Here is a 22546-nt window from a genome sequence, read left to right as displayed (position 1 = left end):
CAGACAACCTCCAGGGACACTCAATCTGAGGTTTCGACCTTTGAGAGAGAGAGAGAGAGAGAGAGAGAGAGAGAGAGAGAGAGAGATGATGGCTTGCACAATCAAGTCAAGCGCAGCGCAAATCGCAGTGGTTTGCGGCACGCAGAGGATGGAGCATCTATGACGGACCAGAGGGAATAGAGAAGAACAAGAAAAAGGAGAATAACGGAGAAACGGAAAAAAAGTGAATAACAAAATGGAAAGCACGACACATTTCAGTCGCTGAATTTCAATATCTCAATGTGCTTCAATGTGGAGGATCCTAATAAATACATACAGATACCTTGGATGCATGATATTCATATATCCGAAAGTCACTTATATTCAGTAGCAATGTATAAATCTTACTTTAAATTGCAGTCCATCGAGGAAGGCCTGATAAGATATAGAAACATAGATGCTTTGGATACTATAATAATAACAACAGGAGCAATGATATTAATTACTTGAAAAATGAAAGGAGTCGACTTAATATTTAATATATAATATCACATCTCGTCTACAAATGAACTTTCCTAGTTACTTGCCCAACCCATTTCTTGGAGTTGACCCAGAAGTCGACGTCCACGTCTTCGCAATGAACACCGGTGGAAAGTCCCTCTATTTATGTCCCCGTTATCGTAGTCCCTCCAATCTTTCATAGCCGCCTTCTAATAATCTCTCTCTCTCTCTCTCTCTCTCTCTCTCTCTCTCTCTCGACAAAGAATAAATGATGGATGGTAACAGCATCTGCATAGACAATCTCAGCTCAACAAGCGACTCCAATTTTATTCCACTGCCGTCGAAATCATTGCAGCCGCAGAGCCTCTGCCATCTTGGCAGTGGCACTGGCGTGATATTGACTGTGAAGGTGCCATCGAAGCCGAGTCAAGGAAGCAGCCCTCGTCCAAGTACAAGGGCGTCGTCCCCCAGCCGAACGGCCGCTGGGGCGCGCAAATCTACGACAGTCGTCAGAGGGTGTGGATCGGCACCTTTAGCAAGGAGGACGAGGCCGCGTTGGCCTACGACATTGCCGCCTAAGCGCTTCCGCGGCCGAGACGCCATCACCAACTTCAAGCAGAGGTCCGACACTGAAGACTGCGATCTCGAAGCTGCTTTCCTGAATTCCCAGTCCAAGGAGGAGATCGTCGACATGCTGCGGAAGCACGCATACTATAACGAGCTCGAGCAGAGCAAGAGAAAGTACTTCAACGCCAATGGCAGTGGCAATAGGGTAAGTATTGAAGAACTTCGTGAACAGAACAGGAAATGGAAGAAATTGGGAGAGAAAAAGAGAGAGAGATTTTGATGAATGAATTTCTTCTTCTATTTGATTTCATTGAAAAGTTACATTTCAGTATGTGAGATTTCCTTCTTATATCTCCTCTGGTTCTCTCTTAACAGAATCTGTTTTACACGAGAGCTGTTGAAGAAATGGCCAACTTCCTAACTGCAGAAGACTAACCGAATATCGGTCACTACGCCTAAGGTACAGAGTAAAGGTAAGATACGAGTAAAGGAAAAACAGAGTAGATGAGCGAGTAGCGGTTTAGTCGACTTTGCAGCATCTTTTCCTGCAATCTCTCGATCCGTATATCATCCTTCTTCTTTCCTTTCTTTATTCTTAACAGTAGATCTTCTTCTTTCTGTACATTTCTTGACACCATTTATATAGTCGGCTTCTTCCTGTCTTTTGTCCTTAACATCCCTCGCAAATTGGGCAGGGTAAAGAACCAATGCCCAATTTGAGACGAAGAGAGGAATGTGTTAGTTTAGATAGTGGTTTGGTAAAAATATCAGCAACTTGGTTATGGCTGGGAACATATCTAACACATAAGGATCCAACGCAACTTTTTCTCGAACAAAGTGGAAATCAACCTCAATATGTTTTGTTCGAGCATGAAGTATAGGATTTGTTTGTGAGAGATATGGCAGATTGATTGTCACGAGAATAATATGGTTGGTGAGTGAAGAGAAACTCCAATATCTCGAGTACAAAAGTAATCCAAGTAAGATCGGCTGTTCGAGGCGAGGGCTCTATATTCAGCTTCAGTGGAGGAACGTGAAACAGTTGATTGTTTCTTAGCTGTCCATGAGATGAGATTAGAACCGAGATAAGTACAAGCCTGTGGTAGAACGTCTAGTTTGAAGACAGCCAGCCCAATCTGCATCAGAGAAGCCATATAATTTGAGAGAACTTTGAGAATGAAGTGAAATACCGAGGTGAATTGTTCCTTTTACATATCGAAGAACTCGTTTCAGTTGAAGAAAGTCTCCAATAGTAGGTTCTTTGTAGTTTCGACATAGGATATTTGTTGCAAAGGCAAGATCAGGCCTGGTGATAGTGAGATATTGTAAGCCACCTACAAGACTTCGGTAGTTCATGGGATTTGGAAGAAGAACAGCATCTCTTGTAAGTATGACTGGTTTAAGAGAGAGAGGTGTAGCAATAGGTTTACAGTCGGTCATATTTGCACGAGACAGTAAGTCAAGGGCATACTTGGTTTGACATAAGAACAACTCAGTAGAGGTTCGTGTGGCTTCAATTCCAAGAAAATAATGAAGCTGGCCAAGATCTTTCATATGGAATTTAACACTGAGTGAGTGAATAAAAGTTTGAAGCAGTTGTTCTGAGCTACCAGTTAGAATTATGTCGTCAACATATAGAAGTAAAAGTATGGTCTCTTGTCCTTGATGAAGTATGAACAGAGAGGGGTCAGTTGAGCTACAGAAAAAACCAACTTCAAGCAAGAAATTGCTGAATTTATCATACTGTGCACGCGGAGCTTGACGCAATCCATAGAGGATTTTTGAAGTAGACATACATATTGATCATACTGTGGATGAACAAAACCAGGAGGTTGCTCCATGTACACAGTTTCATTTAGGGTGCCATGTAAGAAGGCGTTCTTGACATCAAGTTGATGCATAGACCAGTGTTTTACCATTGCTACAGAGAGGATAAGTCTAACAGTTGAATGTTTTATCATAGGGCTAAAGGTTTCTGTGAAGTCAATTCCTTGTTCCTGATGAAATCCCTTGGCTACTAGACGAGCCTTCAATCGATCTAGACTTCCAGTAGAGGTAAGTTTAGTCTTAAACACCCATTTGCAGCCAATAACATTCATGTTATTAGTACGAGGAACCAATAACCAAGTTTGATTATGATGTAAGGCATTCATTTCTTCTTGCATTGCCTGATACCATCCTGGATCTGCTAGAGCAGATTTTACCGATTTTGGTTGGAGGAACTTGGTATTGAGCAAGACATGCATATCGAGGATTCACTTTGACTATACCAGATTTAGATCTGGTTTGCATGTGATGAGTAGGTTGTGTACCTTGCAGGATGGATAGTCTGTGTTTGTGTGTTAGAAACACTTTGATCGATAGCTGGTTCTGATGCTGTCACTGTTGTGGTTCCAGATATATTTACTTGTTGAGACATACTTTGAGTAGTAGATGGAACTTGATCATTAGGTGACACAGTTGTAGAGATAGGTTCTATATGTTCAGTAAAAAGCTTGCTCAAGCGGAAGGTTCTCGAACATACTTTGTTTGATGAGATGATGAAGTGTTGATAAGCTCGGTATTTGAAGTTTGTAAGAATCTCTCTTCTTCGTCCATAGTTTATATAGTCGTGTATATGTTGAGGAATGTGTTGCCAGCTTCTTAGAGAAAGGAAAGAATGTCTCATCAAAGGTTACATGTCGACTGATGTACACATGACCAGTGGTAGGCACCAAGCATCGATATCCTTTATGATGAGTGCTGTATCCGAGAAAGACACAGGTAAGAGATCGTGGATCCATCTTGTGTTGAGCATAAGGTCGAAGACAGGGATAGCAGGCACACCCGAACACTCTGAGATGATCATATCTTGGCTTATGCTGATGTAGCTTAGTAAAGGGAGATTGCATCTCTAATTTTGGAGTAGGAAGTATATTGACAATATAGTTTGCTGTCATAAATGCATCAACCCAAAATTTTAATGGGACTTTTGCATGATATAGCATAGCCAGACCAAGCTCAACTATATGGCGATGTTTCCTTTCAGGTATTCCATTCTGTTCGGGTGTATATGGACAAGAGATAAGCTGTTGGATGCCACAATTCTGTAGGTGAGCTTTAAACTTGTGACTGACAAACTCTCCCCCACCATCACACTGAAATTTCTTGATTTTACAGTTGTGCTGGTTCTCTACTAACTTCTGAAACATAAGAAAGATGTCATAGAAGTTTGATTTTAGTTTCAATGGGTACATCCAGCTGAACCGAGAAAAGTTATCAACAAAGATCACATAATATTTGAAGTTCTGATAAGAGTTGACTGGAGAAGGTCCCCAGATATCGCAATGGACTTGTTCTAGAGGTTTATTAGCTACAGAACTTGACATAGGAAAAGGTAGAGCAGTATTCTTAGCAAGCTGACAACTTCTGCATACAGATTGTGGTTCTGTATAACACCGGATTAACTTTTGATTCTTCAAATGTTTCAGGACATTCTGGTTTGTATGAGCTAGCCGTTGATGCCACACGTTTTCTCCTGTAATCTTCTGTCTTTGAGTGAAGAATACCTCTGCAGCACAAGGATCAACTCTGTATAGTCCTTTTTCCTTCTTCCCTAGCATCTTGGTTATGTTGGTGATGCTGTCCTTTATGTACACCCCAATTTTGTCAAAGACAAAAGAACAGGGATAATCATCGGTTAGTTTAGAGACTGAAAGAAGATTTTTCTTAATTGCTGGAACAATTAACACATCTTTTAGAGGCAAGGTAGTAGTAGCAGTAGTTAGCATTGTATTACCAACATATTTCACAGGTAAACATGAACCGTTGCCAATCATTACTGTATCATTACCAGCGTTCTTAGAAAAGTTTTGAAGAATACCAGCATTTGCTGTAATGTGAGCTGTTGCTCCAGTATCAGGATACCATTCATTTTCATTGGTTTCCTCAATATGAAGAGCTGATAAAGCTGTCGGTATCTCCTCAGCTTGGTAAGAATTATCAAACCTATACCAACAGTGTAATGCATCATGACCTGGTTTTCTGCAGATCTGACATTCCAGTCGAGTGTTTGTTGTTGTTTTCTCCATCTGCACATCTTTATGGAGAGTTAGATTTGGAGATGGATATATCTTGGCTTCTGTATACCTCTGTGCTGAACCATTATATGGTCTGAACCCCTGACCAGAACTCAGAGTAGAGGGGTTATTAACCTGGTTAAGGTGTTGACTCCCCCTGTTCATAGCTCGAGTTATTAGTACGTAGTTCATATTTCTTCCCGTGTTTCCAAAATTTATGTATCTGTTACCAAATGACCTTCCTCTTCCAATATTTCTTCCTCCACGACTATATCCCCTTGAACTTCCAAGACTGTTATTTTGCTGTACAATATTTCTATCAAACTCCTCTTTGTGTATAGCTTCGTCTTTCTTTGACCATAATAGGCCGATTTGGACTAGGCGGCTTGAGGAATAGTTTTGCAGCCTTGATTCAAACCTCTCTAGATGAGAGATCACTTCATCATATTCCGATTGTGGCTTTAAACAATAGATTGTTGTTCTAAAGCTCTCATACTCGGACCCCAAACCTTCCAAAATACCAAACAGTTTTGTTATTTCATCCACTCGTTTACCTATTGCATTTAATTGATCACATATTGTTTTATACTCTCTGAGATATGTTGATAAAGCTCTATCACGTTTCTGACAAGCCTGCAATTTTCCTCTTAGTTCAAACTCCTTTGCCACAGATTTTTGGGTGAACCGATTAAGCAAGGCCTGCCAAAGTTCATAAGCTGTGTTTAAGCCGATTATTAGGCTAAGTATGTCTTCGGAAACAGCACCACTAATCCACGAGGAAACAAGTTGATCTGTCTTAATCCAATCATTATAGTCGGGATTAGAGATATCAACTGTTTGATCTCCTTCGTCTACTGTAGAGTTCTAGCGGGTGGTGTAATTTCTCCATTCACAAACCCAAACAGATCTTGGCTTCTTAAAAACCTATGAAAACCGAGCTTGCCATAGAAGGAAGTTATCCTCAGCTAACTGATTGTAACAAAGTTCGAGATGTTAACATGAATGGGAAATGGATATCTCAAGCTTCTTCTTTGTCATTCTACTTTTCAGATCTTTGAGCACTACTTGATTCGAATACAACCTCTACTGATTTCTGCAATATGATGCAGCAAATCGATTTCGATGATAGAGATTTGAAGAAACATGAAGAGTATCAACTCACGAGATCAATGAGACTTCGATTCTGATTCCAATCTGCTTTGTAGATTCAGCTATTTTTATGCGGTATTGAGATGATTTCTTCAGGATGAAGGCTCGATACCATGAAGAACTTCGTGAACAGAACAGGAAATGGAAGAAATTGGGAGAGAAAAAGAGAGAGAGAGATTTTGATGAATGAATTTCTTCTTCTATTTGATTTCATTGAAAAGTTACATTTCAGTATGTGAGATTTCCTTCTTATATCTCCTCGGTTCTCTCTTAACGAGAATCTGTTTTACACGAGAGCTGTTGAAGAAATGGTCAACTTCCTAAGCTGAGAAGACTAACCGAATACCGGTCACTACGGCTAAGGTATAGAGTAAAGGTAAGATACGAGTAAAAGGAAAAACGAGTAGATGAGCGAGTAGCGGTTTAGTCGACTTTGCAGCATCTTTTCCTGCAATCTCTCGATCCGTATATCATCCTTCTTCTTTCCTTTCTTTATTCTTAACAGTAGATCTTCTTCTTTTTGTACATTTCTTGACACCATTTATACAGTCAGCTTCTTCCTGTCTTTTGTCCTTAACAAGTATGATGATGGAAGCCATCAGAGATCCATCCGGGCCGGATCGGGCGGCAATGGCCTGTCATCTTCTCTTCCAGAAGGAGGTCACGCAGAGTGATGTAGGGAAGCTAAATCGGTTCGTGATTCCGAAGCAACACGCCGAGAAGCACTTCCCCCTGCGCAACCGCACGAGCCCTACGACTTCAAAGGGCGTTTTGCTGAATTTCATAGACAAGTGGAGGCAAAGTGTGGAGATTCGGTACTCGTATTGGAACAGCAGCCGTAGCTACGTGCCGACGCGGGGTTGGACCCGGTTCGTGAAGGAGAAGAGCTTGAGGACTGGAGACATCGTCGGCTTCCACCGGTCGGCCGGGCCGAGAAGCGGCTTCATATCAAGTGCATGAGGAGGAGCGGGCTGAGCCGGGCCGGGCCCATCCATCCGGTCCAAATGGTGAGGTTATTTGGCGTCGACATCTTGAAGTGTCGGCGGAGGACGGCGGCGGCTACGGTGGTGGTGGTTAAGGAAGTTAAGAATAAAAAGGCCGAAGCAAGGAATATGAAATTTTGTACATATTTTAATGTATATCATAATGAAAGTATATGGACTTATTATAAGCTTTACAAGATGACATCTTAGTAACATATATTAATCAATATATACACAATCAAAGGGCGGTATACGTGTAATCTTAAGAGATATAAAAAACTAATAGAAATATTCTAATGACTTCTAACATATGAAAAATTACTATTGAAATTGACATTCGTCTAAGGGAGGAAAGTCTCGTAGTAGTGTTTTTCTTGACTAAAATACTAACTGGATGAATGCGGCTGATGTGGTTAGCGTCGTAATAACAAGTGGCTGATGCAACTAGCCTTGCTTGCGAAATAGTTACTGACAAACGTGGTCTATCCGGCTGGCGTTGTGATGATCAAGCTGAGAATTGGAGGGAAACGACGGCTAGTTTAGTTCATGAAATAGTAACTAAATGGCATTTCCTCGTATGACAGGGTTTTGCAGACATGCGACAACCGTACAATTTGATGTTGGCTATCGAACAAGATGAGCAATGTTGAAATCAATATTGATTGGAGGATATTAGGACTTATTGGAAAAAAGAAGAAGACGAGAAACACAATTAGCTCTGGATGTGGTGTGCACCGTGTGCAAATGCACCAGTGCACTTCAAAAATGACTAGCTCTAATACCAAGTTAATAATAATAATGCGGAAGAGATGAATATAAAATTTTGTATATATTTCAATGTATATCATAATGAAGACTACATTAGCCTAATTATAAGTTTTATGAGATGACTATCTTAAGTGATATGTAACAATCAAGATATGCACTATCAAAGGGAGATAAGGAGGATATTTGCGCAATCTTAAGAGATATAGAGATAAACATGAATATCCTAATTATGCCTAATATATGCCTAATTTAGGAAACTATTTTAAAAATTATCCTACTTATCTCTAAGGGGAAAGAAAATGATTGAGCTGGAGTTGTTGTCATTGGGGGTGCAACAAGAAGCAAGTGATGATTGGAGCCTTATGACAGTTTGTGTCTGTAATTTTGATTTTTTTGGGGTTCATTTGTTAATTCTACTTTGTTGGTCGAATCGGAAGATGGAAGAGAGGGGAGGCGAGACTTGGGAGAAGGTAAATAAAAACATGCGGAAGCGAATTATATAATTTTTTTTGCATGTCTCTTAATAAAGTATACGTAAGATAATTATAGGTTCTATAAGATGGCTATCTAAGAAAACAAGATTTAAAATATAAGTTACAATTAATTATGATTAATCAATGATATGCGCAATTAGAAGAGATATGGAGAATCTCTTAATTAATCTCTAATATTCTCTCAATATCAAGGTGATTTGGAAGAAGTTAACTGAAATTTGAGAAAAGATTTAAAGAAAAATACCTTGGCGAATGTGCCTTAGTGAGGACATTGGCAATCTGAAAAGGAACAAGACGAGCATCACCATAAAACATGTGATACCATAGAAAATGACATTATTTCAATATGCTTGCTATTCTCATGGAAAATATCACCATGTGCTATTTGAATAGCACTATGGTTTTCACAATAAATTACTATCTCACCATTATGGTAGACTTATGTCTTTTACTAACAATCGCAACTGATGTAGTATTAGCATGAGTATAGATAGTTTGTTTTCATACTAGATCGAATGACGTTTGGTTACTTGGTACACCATGAGATAAGAGGCTTACCTACAAATAAGCAATAACTTGTAGTGGAGTGATGACCAAAAGGGTCATTTGACCCATCAGCATAAGAATACGCTTGAAACTTTAAGTAGTAGAGCGATGATCTAAAGAGTCACTTGATCGGTCAACATATTAACAATCTATTAACTTCAAGGTAGAGTAAGTCGAAAAGTGAAGGCTATGAAATAAGGCACTCTAGCATGATGAAGAATTTAAAAAAAAAAAAAAAAAAAAACTATAGTGAAGTAAGTTGTACATGGTGCTATCATGAATCGATTGATGATGTGAACAACATGGGCGATGTCAAGATGAGTAATAGTGAGATATACAAGATTGGCATGTAGGATTTGAAAGAAGAGTCTCATTTCTTGCATCAAATTTGGCATTAGTTTCAATAGGAATCTTGTTATCAGGTAGTCTTGCTCCAGACAAAAAATTAGTGGCATTTTTGGCTCAATAAATTTAATAACCATAGGAATCCAAGGCAACTTCCAAGCCTAGGAAATAGTTGAGTCACCCAAGATCCTCCATTTCAAACTATTGACTATGATATTGCTAGAACTTTGTAGTGCTAGTATAACCATCGCTAACAATAATCATATCGTCCACATATAAAAGCAACAAAATAGATACCCATGAGATGTTCATTGAACAAAGAGGGTATGGTTATAGAAACTAAATGAAACGCCCCTCGACACATGTCCTTTCTGATTGTAACTTGTAATTACTATTAGTAATAAAAACATCGCACAAGAAACACAAGTTTGATGAATAACATACATATGCATTTTTCTATTATCTTTTCCTCTTCCAAGTATTAATAAAAGCATAGAAAGAAACATAATACAACGTGTTAACTTTGGGAAAAGGGTCGGGTCTTGTCGATACCACCCCATATTCTTATGCCCAAAAACTTGCCTATATAGTCACCTGCTAAACTACAGACAACAATATTGCACATCAACCAACCTTCGTCGTCGAAACCGGGGGAACCATCAAAATCCCTAAATGGTCCAACAAACTCCCTTATCAATTCATGCAAACAAGACTACACTTAGTAAATAATGTTGCTAATTAAGGTACAAGCATATCTTGGTATTCACACTCCAAATACATGGGAACTCCAAAAAGTAGTGGTGGTGGGAGGATATATCCTACACATCCAAAAAATAAAGGAAAGAAACAAAACCCAATAACGAAATTTCTAAATTTTAAGGTAGGAGATCCTTTACAACTCAACTTGGTACCAACAAGCAACGTGAGCTCAAGACATGTACCAAACATAAAAAATAGAATTAAGTGCACTATCTTTCCAATCACGATATTATGATGGAAACAATATTGCATAAGATTATTCATTCAAATGTAAGCAAATGACATAACATATTATCGTGCTTGACTACTAACAATTAACTTGTTAATAAGTATGTGTGAACATATGCATTTAGCCGTTGATACCTAATATTTTAGAAAATAATAAATAAAATAAAACATTTGGTTTTCAAAATCTTTGTTGTTGAAAATATATTCTCATTTCAAAATTTAAAAAAAATAATAATTATTGTGTGATTTTGAAGCTATTTTTTATTAAGTGGTTGAGTGAATATCTTACTTGCAAAAAACAAACTTGAGTCTTCCCTCTATAAATAGAGAGTGCGAGGCTTCGAAATGAGGGGGAAACTTTGGAGAAAGAGCTTTGGAAACACTAACCGAAGGAATAGAGTTTTTGTGAGAGAAAAGTCAAAACAAAAAGTGCAGAGAGGGAAGGGCTTCTCTCGGTTCGGCCGAAGGAAGAAAACGCAGAAGGAAAAAGTAAAAAAAGAGGAGCAGAGAGAAGTGACCGCTACAGTAAAACAGCAGGGAAAAGACATGGGAAGCGTGCAGCTGAGGTGAAAAAAGAGAGAGGAGTTGTTCATCTTCTTCGGCTGTGGCCGATCCCCTGCGCACCACCGTGCCGGTGCCATCCAACGCCGGCAGGCCGGCCGCCGACCATCGCCGCTCCGCCCGTTGCATCAGCAACGACTCGCTGCTGCCCCGCTTCGCTGCGACGCCGTGTTTCCCTTTTCGCCGGAGCCCGACGCCACCGCGCTTCTCTGCTGCTGCCAACGGCCCAGCTCCATCGCTGTCTCTGTTCTCACCGCGCAACGATTCTGACGCCATCTCTGTCTCTGCTACTGCTTTGAGCCACCGGACGTCGAGCCGACGCTCCCTGCAACCCACTGATCCGGCCATCGCCCGGAGCCAGAAGCCCCGACGCCCCTGTTCCGCCTCACCGTGCGACGCCCCCGACCGGCGCTCGTTCTCTCACGCCGGTAGCCGCCACGCCAGCAACCCGCGAAGCCACCTGCTGCCTCCCCTGTTTTGCTGCAGGTCCGGTTACTGCCCGAACCTCGCCGGAGCTCCGACGGATAGCCCCTGTTCCGAACGGCGACCCATCACCGAACCACCATCGCAGCTCGGCCACCACTGCTTCCTCGCCATTCCTCAAGTCAACCGTGAGTTAGACTAGGTAAACTTTTAGATATTCGGTTTCATATTTTATTTTATTTTATTCTAACTTGATTTGTTTTGATTTATTTTTACCATTATCTGATTAGGAAACTTGTCATATTAAGTCATAATAATAAAAAATATTGAGCCACGAGACGTTGGGTTAGACTTTTGATTATTTCGACTTTTCATGGCGAATTTATGAATTGCTTTGCATGATTGAGATAATATGTCATTGATTTACATTGATGAATTTTCAATAGAACATATATTTTGGTGTGTTCTCGTTATTTGCTCATCACATATCATGCATTACGTGTCATATCTAGAATTTAGGTATTTAGGTCTATACACATTTCATGTTTAAATCAACGCATTTTAATTTTTAAGATTCATATAGAATTATGATAATTTTCCTTTAATAAAACCAAAACAAAAAAGAACAAAAAAATGTTATTTAGGTTATATAGATTTCATAATGTGCACACCACATGTTGCGCTTTAATTAGTGGGTCATAAGTTAATGTTTTAATATTCCCGTCGTATAGTTTTTTTAATAAAATGCCAAAGATTAGTCTTGCATCATTATGTTGTTTTTCTTAATAAGAATTATTAAGTCATTTTAAAAAAAAAGAAAACACAAAGGTTATAGAATTACTATGTCATCATTGTTAGTGTAAGTTGCATGTGTAATAAAAAAATCGTTAAAAAAATACATATAGAATTACTATGTCATCCATCCCATATCATGTAGCATATGCATATTTAGGATTATGAAAATTAGATTGCACATATATTGTGATGGTTCAAGTTATGTCATATGAATTGCATCTCACATGTCATTAAAGTAAAGTTCATGCATATCAAATTTAAACTAAGATTGCATATAATTAACATTTTTAAAGAAAAAGAAAATTAGGTGTCATTCATTTAGAATCATGTTTAGGGCATGCATTTTTAGAGAGTAGACCTTAATAAGGTTGTATAATTTTTTACAATCTATCACTTCGGTTTATTGAATGTTATTTCATTAATTGTGCACCCGTATAACCACCATTTGCATGTTAGTAGCTTAGGTTAAAATTAATCAAGATTGCTTACAAAATATTTTTGGAATTAAAATGACAAAGTACCAAAATAACGATAGATTTTTCTAGCGTAATCATGTCCTTGGACCTATTGAATCTCTGATTCGCAAAAGTAAAGTATTCTCCCATACTTTACTTGGGTTTCTAATCAACTCTAATTGGTTAATGACGACTCCAAATTGAGTATAATTGCATGTTTAAATGGGTTAATTTCTTAGTATCAAGTCGCGATTGGTGGGACTTGGGAGGGTCCGTGTCAAGTTTTCAGACTTAGTAATCCATTAGCCTTCTTTGAGTAATTCATCCTTGGGAAGGTCGCGACATATATGCACATGTATATATGCCATATTCGTTACTTCATTTCATCTTGAACAGTCTGGGGCATCTTGAAACACAGTGCAATTCCACTTCGAAGCATTCCAAACACTCTCGAGGCATCCATTTGAAGTATCTCGTGCACTCCCGTGACATCCCAACAAATGAGTTATCTCAACTCGAAGGTATTGTCCCCACTAATGTGTAGGCAATGGAAATATATAGTTTTCCATAGATAGCCAGATAGGAGTGGGGCAGATAACAACACTTAGATCTTGTGATCATCCTCATATCAATAATGAAATCGATACTCAATTATAATTTCTTGTATAGCCATTCTCAAAATCAATAGTTGGTACACATCATCATCTCATGCAAGTCATTGCAATTGCCATCCCTATTTCCATAATCACTTACACAAATTGTGATAACATTGACAACTCAAATAATCAACAATGTGAACATTGGCAATTCAAATTAATGACCTCGTGAATATCGACAACTCAAATAATCGACCATGTATTAATCGGCAACACTTCACTGGTTCATTGGTAACTATGTTGAATTACAAAAAATATTGCTTTCAAATTTAGTTTTATCTTGGCATATAGAGACTTACTGGTTCAAGTCAAAAGAGCACAACAATTTAGCACATCAAAAGAACACAACTATTCACACACTATCAACAAAAATTTCTCACCTTTGGACATCAAAATTCAAACCAAAATTGAAATCTATCAAACAACCAAGTCAAGAGTACTAAATAGTTCAATCTAACTTTGATCCTAGAGTTTCTCTTACTTTGAATAAAGACTCAGATAACTCAAAGCTTTAATCACCTTATATCCTCTTGGAAATGTGAAATTAGAAGGTTCAAACAACACAAGAGCGGAACCCTTATTTTCACTCAGAAGATTTGAAAGTTAAAATAAAAAAGGAAATTGACGGGAAATCTATTTTCTTTATAAGAACAAGTTGAAGCTTTTTGTCAAAACTTGAGTTCTTGTGATGGCTGGTTCGGTCAAGAAGGGAATTTATGTAGTAGACTATATAAGAGTTATTTATGGATAAGATTTATTAACTAAGGTTAAAAGTAATGATGATTTTGACTTAAAGACACTTGACGGAGAATAGGCTCGATATGTTCAAGTTAAAAAGATCACAAGTGGTGTAATCACATAGTAGATATTTTGATAAGTTATCAATATATTTATTATATCAGTATGAAAACAAGGCAATCTGTACCCATTCTAAGTATCAGTAAAGCGAAAAAAAATATTTTGAAATCACTAAAATTATTAGTGAAATATAATGGATGCTAGCAAAATCTCAAACTTAATAACTTTTAGAACTAGAAAACCATCTAATATGTATATCAGAGCGTATTGGTCCCTATCAATAGACACCATGAGTAAGTTAATCACCGTCGCTCTACACAATCAATGTACATGTCAACATTTATCAATTTAATCTTAATGCATTGCACTTTGGATGACTATAGTTGTGGAAAATCACCCTTCAAACTCTTTGCACGTCACAAGCCAAGTGAATCCCCTGAAATACCATATGTGCCATCCAAACCTTCAACTTAAATAACAATTAACTTTATATCCTAAATATTATTACTAAACACAGAGCATTCTAATTGTCACATTGAATGTAAAGCCGAGACGTTGTGTGATCAAGCTAAATTTTGTATACCATGCACGAGAAGCCATTTTCAGTTCATCTAATGCTCGATGTTATTAACACACTTTGTTGGAGAATTGGTGCGAAAGAACGGTTTGCCCTGTTGAAGAGAAAATTAGTTAGCGTATGCAGACTAAATGATGACAGGCCAATGTGGCTACTGATGTGATAGATATGCAATTGAGTATGATGCGTGTGGTGACGTGGCAATGTCACTGGAGTGCTCTCGACATTGACTTGTTGATGAACTCAGCGAATACTCGTGTAGAAGCTTCTGGTGTGTGAAGTAACCAATCCCTTGTGCGACGGCATACATGGGGGCGCATGAGTTTTGCTTAATATTATCTCTGAAGTGTGATGGATATTTGTTATGGCCAGATTTGTGGAGTTGGAGCATATTAGATGACAACAAATTTCCAAAGCTGTACATGTTTTCCTCTCCTTCACATGTGATGTTTCTCTAATCATACTTTTGACTGGTACTGCTGCTAAGGACACCTCGGTTTTTTCTTCTAAATTATCCTCTTCAACATTGTTATATTTAGGGATAAACTAGGCATTCAGTTCATTGGCTCTACACCAGACAGTCTAGCTTCTTCAAATATGCAACTTGTGGAAGTACTTTGTCTCCGGTGGTTCCATATCATATGATTTTATTACCTGTCTTATTTTTATTGTGTGAGAGATAGTCTGAGCATTTCCTTTTAACCTTTCAAATCCTAATTTTCTTCTGTCTTTTCCAATCTATTGAATGTTAGCCTACTAGAAGAAAAGGTCCCAGAGGGACTTTATTCAATTGGTGTGTCCATACAGAATCTATAGAGTAGGTTATCGTCACTTTGAAGTCTTGGATTTTTTTTTTTTTACTTTTTACCTCTTTTTTTTTTTAAAGAATGGCTATCGTACCATTGAAAGAAAGTGTTGTGCTAGTGTTCTCGTCTGCTTTTGTGAGAGCGTCAGTCATCTTCCCATGTGCTTCTACCTTCTTTTAACTTTTAATGTAGTTCAGCTTATGCAATAATATTGTGTTCCACTTGTTTGTTTGTGATGCATTTTTTATGCTTTACATTGGTTGAAATATTTGTGATGATGCCCCCAAGTGTGTGAAGTTACACAAAGTGCAAAGGTTAAGACTACCTGGTTAATAGTCACCCCATCTTTAAATCTCTCTCTCTCTCTCTCTCTCTCTCTCTAAGTGTCCTGTAAAACTTTACTCTGGATCTGCTGTGTTCTTAAGGAACTGTTGCTCTTCTTGATCTTCCAAACTGGTTGGTTTTCATTTTTAGTTTTGCCTTTCCTTTTTAACCTTTTCTTGGTGCATGTATGAACAAATGCGGGAGATTGAGGTTGGGGCCCATGGATTGGCAAATGGGGTGTGAACAAAGTGATCTTGAAAAGATTGTGCAGGTTTCCAAAATGGCGGATCTTGACCAAGTCTACATTGCCATTCCAATGGACCCGTCATATTGGTTTTTGGAGTCTTGAAGGCGTGACTTTCCCTCATGTTCTAAGTAAGCTGCTTCCTAGATGAAAGTGAGTTATGGGATTTTATCACTTGGATCTTCATGGTCTATCTGCTTACAGTTTGTTTTTGGCAATGAGGAACATATCTGCAATTTATTCAACATGAACCTCGATTCCTCTTAAAGCCTCAAGTGCGCTAAGGAACATAGCTGCACAAGTTTTGGATTTGAATAGCTAGCATCACCTTTAGAAGACTTTAGTGCAGCCTCTTTGGACAAGTTCTCATTGAAAAGTTCTACATTCGGGCTTTTTCCACTGGCCTGCTTTTGTATTCAGATTCCAGCATCTTCCATGAAGCTAAAATTACAGCTTGAGTCACTAAATACAATTTATAGTCGTGAAACTTGATGAGAGCTTAAGCTGCATGCTGTGAATGGATGTACTTTTGCAGAGCTGCTCTCAAGGAATCTTTCCGGGGATAAAGAATAGGATAGACATGGTTTATTAACTTGTAGATATATGTGCTACCTTCATTCGCTGATTCCGGACATGGCAACGTAGCCTGAGCAGTGATTACTTATACTTGGCTATCACATTGTTTACAAAGATCAGAATGTTGCTTATCCTCATCATCTTCTAAATCCTTTTGTTATTAATTTCCTTAGTTCTGACCTTAATCCTGTCACTTTAATCTCTCTTCATTGCAGTTCTCTGGTAACAAAGTGCTACATGGAGCACCATATTTGCTTGCCTGTTCTCTTCTTTGTGTAAGGTGAATTATCTTCTGGTGCTCAAATTGCCATTGCCCTATCATGTGCTGTTATTCAGCATGCTGCTACTGGTGCTATTCATTTTCTGCATCAGAAGATGACACATATCTATGCCTTTGGTTTAACTCAAGAGCTGATGGGTGAGTATGATCTTTAAACACTCCTTACCTGCACAAAAAAAGAAAAAGAAAAAAATGAAGCACAGAGGATACAAAGGGTGTCATTTTTGGATACATAGCTACAAAGGTTAATAGTTTGATATGCCTCGCTATCAGGCTGAGACCTGGTGCCACAGTTCACTATTATCAAGAAGGATTTGATATCCTAGGTTTTAGTCGGCCTTTTTCTGCAGTAGCGAATTAATACGAGCTACTTTCTCCAAAAAATTGGAAAATTACCATTCCTGCAATTGTAAAACGAAATCCACACTGAGCTCTTTATTACTGTTTTGTGCAGTTTTACACTGGTGATAGTAGTTTCATTCTCGCTGAAATTTCTTTTACAGCGCTTGCCATTAAGAGAACCGAGGAAGAAATCGCTGATGCTCCTTGAAATGGAAAGCCAACATGCCAAATGATTGCCCTCACCTTTCAGTCCTAACTATCAGAATTCTTGAAAAGTGGAGCAATGAAGATTAATCATGTCCTCTCCTCAAAAGGGAGTCTGCCAGATTCAATTATATAACAGGCCTAAAAGTGATGCAAGTGGCTTCGCTGTTTTAGGAAGATGAATTGCAGCTGTTCAACTTTTGAGCAATTTGCGAGTAAATGGAGTCATGAAATGTCAAATTGCTTACAAGATGCACTGCACCTTAGTCTCACGCCAATGATCACTCCACATAGTTCACCGTACCATGCATACTGTGATTTTTGGCACTATAGGAGAAAATTTGAAATGACTCATACCTGATGAATCAAGTGGTTGCAAATGATGTATTTTCATTTTCCAAGTGGTCCTGAAATGATTGAAGATAAGCTTTGACACCTACACTCCATACAATGTGGTCTTATTGGATGGGGCATTTTTTTTTTTTTTTTTCTGTGGCTGCTATTTGTGTCTCTGAGTTTGATGTACTTAAGAAATTTCATGTTGAGTTCAATCCATGACTTGCTCTTATGCAAAAAGGAGTCTACATCGCGACATGTAGAACAAAAGTGGTTCTTCCCGTGGATATGGCGCTACATATACTTATTCCTTCTTGGCATATATATACTGAAGAACCTTTCAGCTTCAAAATGGCTGGATGACAATTTCCTATAAGATGTAGGGGAGCCCTTTAATGTCTATATAACAATTCTGTTGATCGGTTTCACGTATCTAGCTTTGCCCCTCTTTGGTAAAACGAAGTTTTTATGGCACGTGGGTATAGGATCTGAAGCTTTTTGTTCTTACAATGTTCAGTATGTGGATTTAGCCAATTTATTGGTCTCTCTCTCTTTCTCAAACTTGCTAATTGAGCAATTCAAGGAACCTTACTTCATGTTCGCCTAGTTAACATGGGACCGAGCTCAGATATGGGTCCGAATCGCAAACTTCACACATTTAAGCACTTTACCAGCGTGAGGAGAACTATCATTATGCGATGCATCATTTCTCTCCTTCCATATATAGCAGATGGAGCTATTCCACGAACAGGAAAGATTGAGCAAAGTCTTAACAAAAGACCCAACTAACTGAGTCAAAAGCCCTGACCAATTCAACTATAATCATGCCTCTGGGAAAAAATTTAACCCTAGGACGGTTCTTGACTAACTGATGGTCTAATTGTCTAAGATATTCCTTCCTTCCACAAAAGCTGACTGGTTGTCACCGGTGAAAGCAGCCAGAAATTTCCTCAATCTGTCTGTCAACACTTAAAGTTATGCACTTGTAACTAACATCGGAACAAGAAAGAGGTCAACAATTTAAGCACTCTGGACCTTAGGAGCTAAGGTGATGGCAGAAGCATTTACCATCCTCAGTAACTTGGACATTGGAAAGAAATCTAAGACAGCGGAGGTAAAATCTTTACCCCCCAATCGACCAAGCATCCTTCCCCATCCATCAACCCCAACACCTCTTTGGGTGCGTTTGGATGGGCATTTAGAAAGCCCATCTAGCCCCCAAAGCTTCTTCAGCCAAAGAGAGGGTGTTTGGCAACCCCTCCAAGGAGCTTTCAAATGAAAGCAGAGTACTTGAAATACTGAAAGCCCAAGGCTGGTAGCTGGTAGGGACCAGCCAGCTTTCAAAGATTCTACCAAATCTGAAAATAGTTTTTTCTTTCCTAAACTACCTTCATTGATTTTCCATATTTCCATTATTGTCCCTGTATTTATATTTTTTTTTTTAAATGAAAAGGAGCAGCCTTCACCGGTCCGGCGAAGGGCGACGGCAACGGCCATTGGCGAGCTAGATCTGCGCCGGCGGCCGTCTGGTGAGGTCGCCCGACCTCGGGCAACCTCCGGCGAGGGTCGCGCGACCCAGCCCGAGGGCCGCCGGAGGTCGCTCGACCTCGGGCAACCCTCGGCGAGGGTCGCGCGACCAGCCGAGAGGGCCGCCGGAGGTCGCCCGACCTCGGGCGACCCTCGGCGAGGGTCGCTCGACCCGGGGCCGCGCGACCCAGCGACCGCCGCCCGGGTCGCGCGAGGTCGGGCGACCCTCGGGCCGGGTCGCGCGAGGTCGGGCGACCTCGGGCGACCCTACTGGTCGCGCGACCCTCGCCGAGGGTCGCCCGAGGTCGGGCGACCTCCGGCGGCCCTGGCCGGGTCGCGCGACCCTCGGGCGACCTCGGCCGACGGCCCGGCGCGAGATCCGGCTCGTCGGCGGCTGCAGCCCTTCGCCGGCCGGCGAAGGGTTTAGCTGATTTTTCAAAAAAAAAAGAAAAGAAAAGAAAAGAAAATATATATATACACATTATACTCATCAAAAGCTCATTGCAAATGTTCTTCTTACCAAACACACATTCAACACAAAGGTCATTTGCAAAAATTTTTTACCAAACACTATCGCATTTTTCCCAAGTAACTTTGGGCTTTCAGCATTTGCATTGGACTCAAAGCCCATTGCAAATGCTGAACCAAACGCAGCCTTTAACCTCCTGAGGAATGACTAGGCTGAATTAAAAGATTCCTCCCTTGCTCAATCAACCTGAAATCTAGCAGGTTGGGTGGATCATCAAAGATAGAATTAGTAACAAAAAGGTGTTCCCAGCGGTTTTTTTCGAGTTAGTCAACAGCTGCAATTGCAATTTTCCCCCACAACTTTTGTAGACCCAAATGAAGTAAATTTAGAACGCTGGGTTAGGCAAATTGTTCTGAACAAAATGATCTCCGTCCTAAACGATATTTCTCCTCTAATCGTTCTTGGTCGAGGGATTAGACCTAGAGCCGGTGTCATTTCAATATCTCCAGCCCAGTGTCCGGACAAATTACCAAAGAATTTTCCATGTCCGGACGCGCTAGGAGAAAAGAAGGGGAGATTTTGCCAATTTAACTATCACTAAAATGTGGGAACCAGGTGCAGCCACGTTCTCGCTAACCATACTTTATTTTGGAAGGTAAACAAGTCGTGCATTTGCCTAGTGGAAGAGCGAAGAAAGGGTAGCGACCTAGCTACTCCTAATATTATATTACCACCTGACATTTAAAAAGAGTGAAATTTGGTTAGGCCCAGAGCTTTTTTAAAGAGTGTAATTCTTTTGTATGTAACTTGCATTGCTCAAGATTCACGTGGAAACTTAAAAAAGGACAAATCCGTGGCTGGCTCTTACAGTTTTCATTCATCGCATCATCATCCAATGTGCAAAATTAGCCCAACTTGATGGTGTGTACATGCAAGTGGAACTCTAAAATAAGGTCGAAAGCTAGATTGGGACAAAAAGGGTTCATAATTACCAAGAAGGTGGTGCCATGTATTATATAGATGCATCGAATTCGCCCATGACCGGCATCTGCATAGCGCGTGACTTCAACGCTAGTATACTCAAAATGAGAACTTGAATGGAAAAGGGAACTGGTCAAATAATGGAACGCAAAAGAGAAGACTTAGTATGAATTTTGCAGCAGGCGAAGAGTAAAATGTTCAGATATTGACACGATTATAATCTTCTTCTTTTTTAAACACTCTTAAGAAACCGTGGTTCGACAATTCATAGTCGATGGATTATTTAATATAAGGTATAATATGGACATGCAATAATGCTTATTATCTATTTAATTTGACAAGTTAATGACATGTTCAACATAAAGTTAACCTTAGAATACACCATCTGTCTATAAATCTTTTGATGCTGAGTGTGAACGGTCGAAATGAGATATTATATACTAAATATAATAAGCTCATCGTGTAGGTTTTTTTGACTAATAAGATATCGATATCTTCAAAAGATGGAAATAGTTTCTTCACATGATAACATGACTATTAAGTTTCAGATTTTTAATAGATAATAATTTCTCGTACTCAAGAAAACGCGTAAAGTGGGCTATTTTGTTTGACTCGGAAGAATTGTCAATTTCGATAATTGCAAAAAAGATGACAAAGTATGGTCCATGATGGGCTTTTACTATGCGTTTGTGCATCCTTTTGTGCACATCCACATGCATGCACATATTCGTGCATGTTAGATATTTGTTCTGATATATAGAAATATCATATTATAGGCATAGTTGGCAACTTGAAGAAGCAGCAATGGCGATGACGATTGAACCGAGAGAGATAGCTTGCGATCCGGAACAGAAAACAATAAGAGGCCATGGAACCCTAGTGGTGTATTGGCAGACAACTGTTACCGAGTCAAGTGGCCAAACTCTCTTGACTTTTCGTCTCTCATGGTGGCTTTGCGTGACATGTCGACACCACAAACTCCCAAGTCACTCTTGACGTCTGCTTCATCTTTTGTTTCCACGTCGAGAAAAGTGAACACCCCTTTATCAGATGAAAAGTCTCGGTTTGGAAAATGGAGATGGAAAATTTAAACGTGGACATATACATGAACAGATATTATATTTTCTGATGGAGAATACCCCACCATCTTTAACTCGAGATCGACGACCAGATTGTAGGATTCATATTCAGCTTTCGTACGAAACAATGACAATTACATGGTATGGGCTGTAGTGGTTCCTTGGCTGCTCATAAATAACCATGAAAAGGCGGTTTGCTCTTACAAAATTATGTTCATTTTATTTATCATTTGAAAGTGGACCATGTTTTCCTTCATCACTAAGTGTAAATTTCATATATTTGGATTGTTCATATGAATTTCGGTTATTTCCTGAGATTGGTGGGGTATTTCATATATCCGGGTTGAGCCACCTAACTCAAATGGGTTTCCTGTCAATTAAAAGGAAAAGATTGGGAAGTGAATGCTATTCTTCGCATGGCGTCTTTATTTGTTGCTTTGCCATTCAAAACCGTGTACTTGTAGTAAAGCTGCTGTCTTAGTCTATGCTTTATTTTTTTGCAAAGACTCTTCTTCCAAGAAGAATTTCTACGGCAATCTTCGAGATGTTTCTGACATACGAATATAATCGGGTAATGATAAATGAACCCACGATTTTTTTTTTTTTTTTTTTTTGAAATGACGTGACAATATTAATAGAGTGTTCTTTTGCCCCCACAACATACTTAACCTTTTCATTACTACTACTTTCCGGTTTTCTTGACCAAATTTGAAGCAAGCCTCCGTGTCCTGTCTCC

At 39.3% G+C, this 22546-nt stretch overlaps 1 protein-coding gene and 1 long non-coding RNA gene across 3 annotated transcripts; both read left to right on the top strand.

Annotated features, from left to right (window-relative positions):
• The first annotated feature begins 702 nt into the window (after window positions 1–702).
• Window positions 703–7447, top strand: LOC104435571 (AP2/ERF and B3 domain-containing transcription repressor RAV2). Its single transcript, XM_039307173.1, is given in 6 exon segments — window positions 703–872; window positions 875–1056; window positions 1058–1241; window positions 4518–4530; window positions 6857–7185; window positions 7188–7447. Coding segments are annotated over 6 exon segments (1092 nt in total). The 5' UTR covers window positions 703–748.
• An 8075-nt stretch (window positions 7448–15522) lies between these two features.
• LOC120286170 lies at window positions 15523–17857 on the top strand. Of its 2 annotated transcripts, none has more exons than XR_723491.3 (3): window positions 15523–16147; window positions 16808–17010; window positions 17376–17857. It is a non-coding gene; the product is annotated as an uncharacterized LOC120286170 (long non-coding RNA). The 2 variants fall into 2 exon arrangements; XR_005548155.1 differs by having other exon boundaries at window positions 15523–16169.
• The last annotated feature ends 4689 nt before the right edge of the window (window positions 17858–22546 follow it).

This window comes from Eucalyptus grandis, chromosome 2, assembly GCF_016545825.1.
Source record: "Eucalyptus grandis isolate ANBG69807.140 chromosome 2, ASM1654582v1, whole genome shotgun sequence".
Classification (NCBI taxonomy): Eukaryota; Viridiplantae; Streptophyta; class Magnoliopsida; order Myrtales; family Myrtaceae; genus Eucalyptus; species Eucalyptus grandis.
Note: the sequence above shows the minus strand (reverse complement) of the source record. Positions and strands in the feature narration are given on the sequence as shown.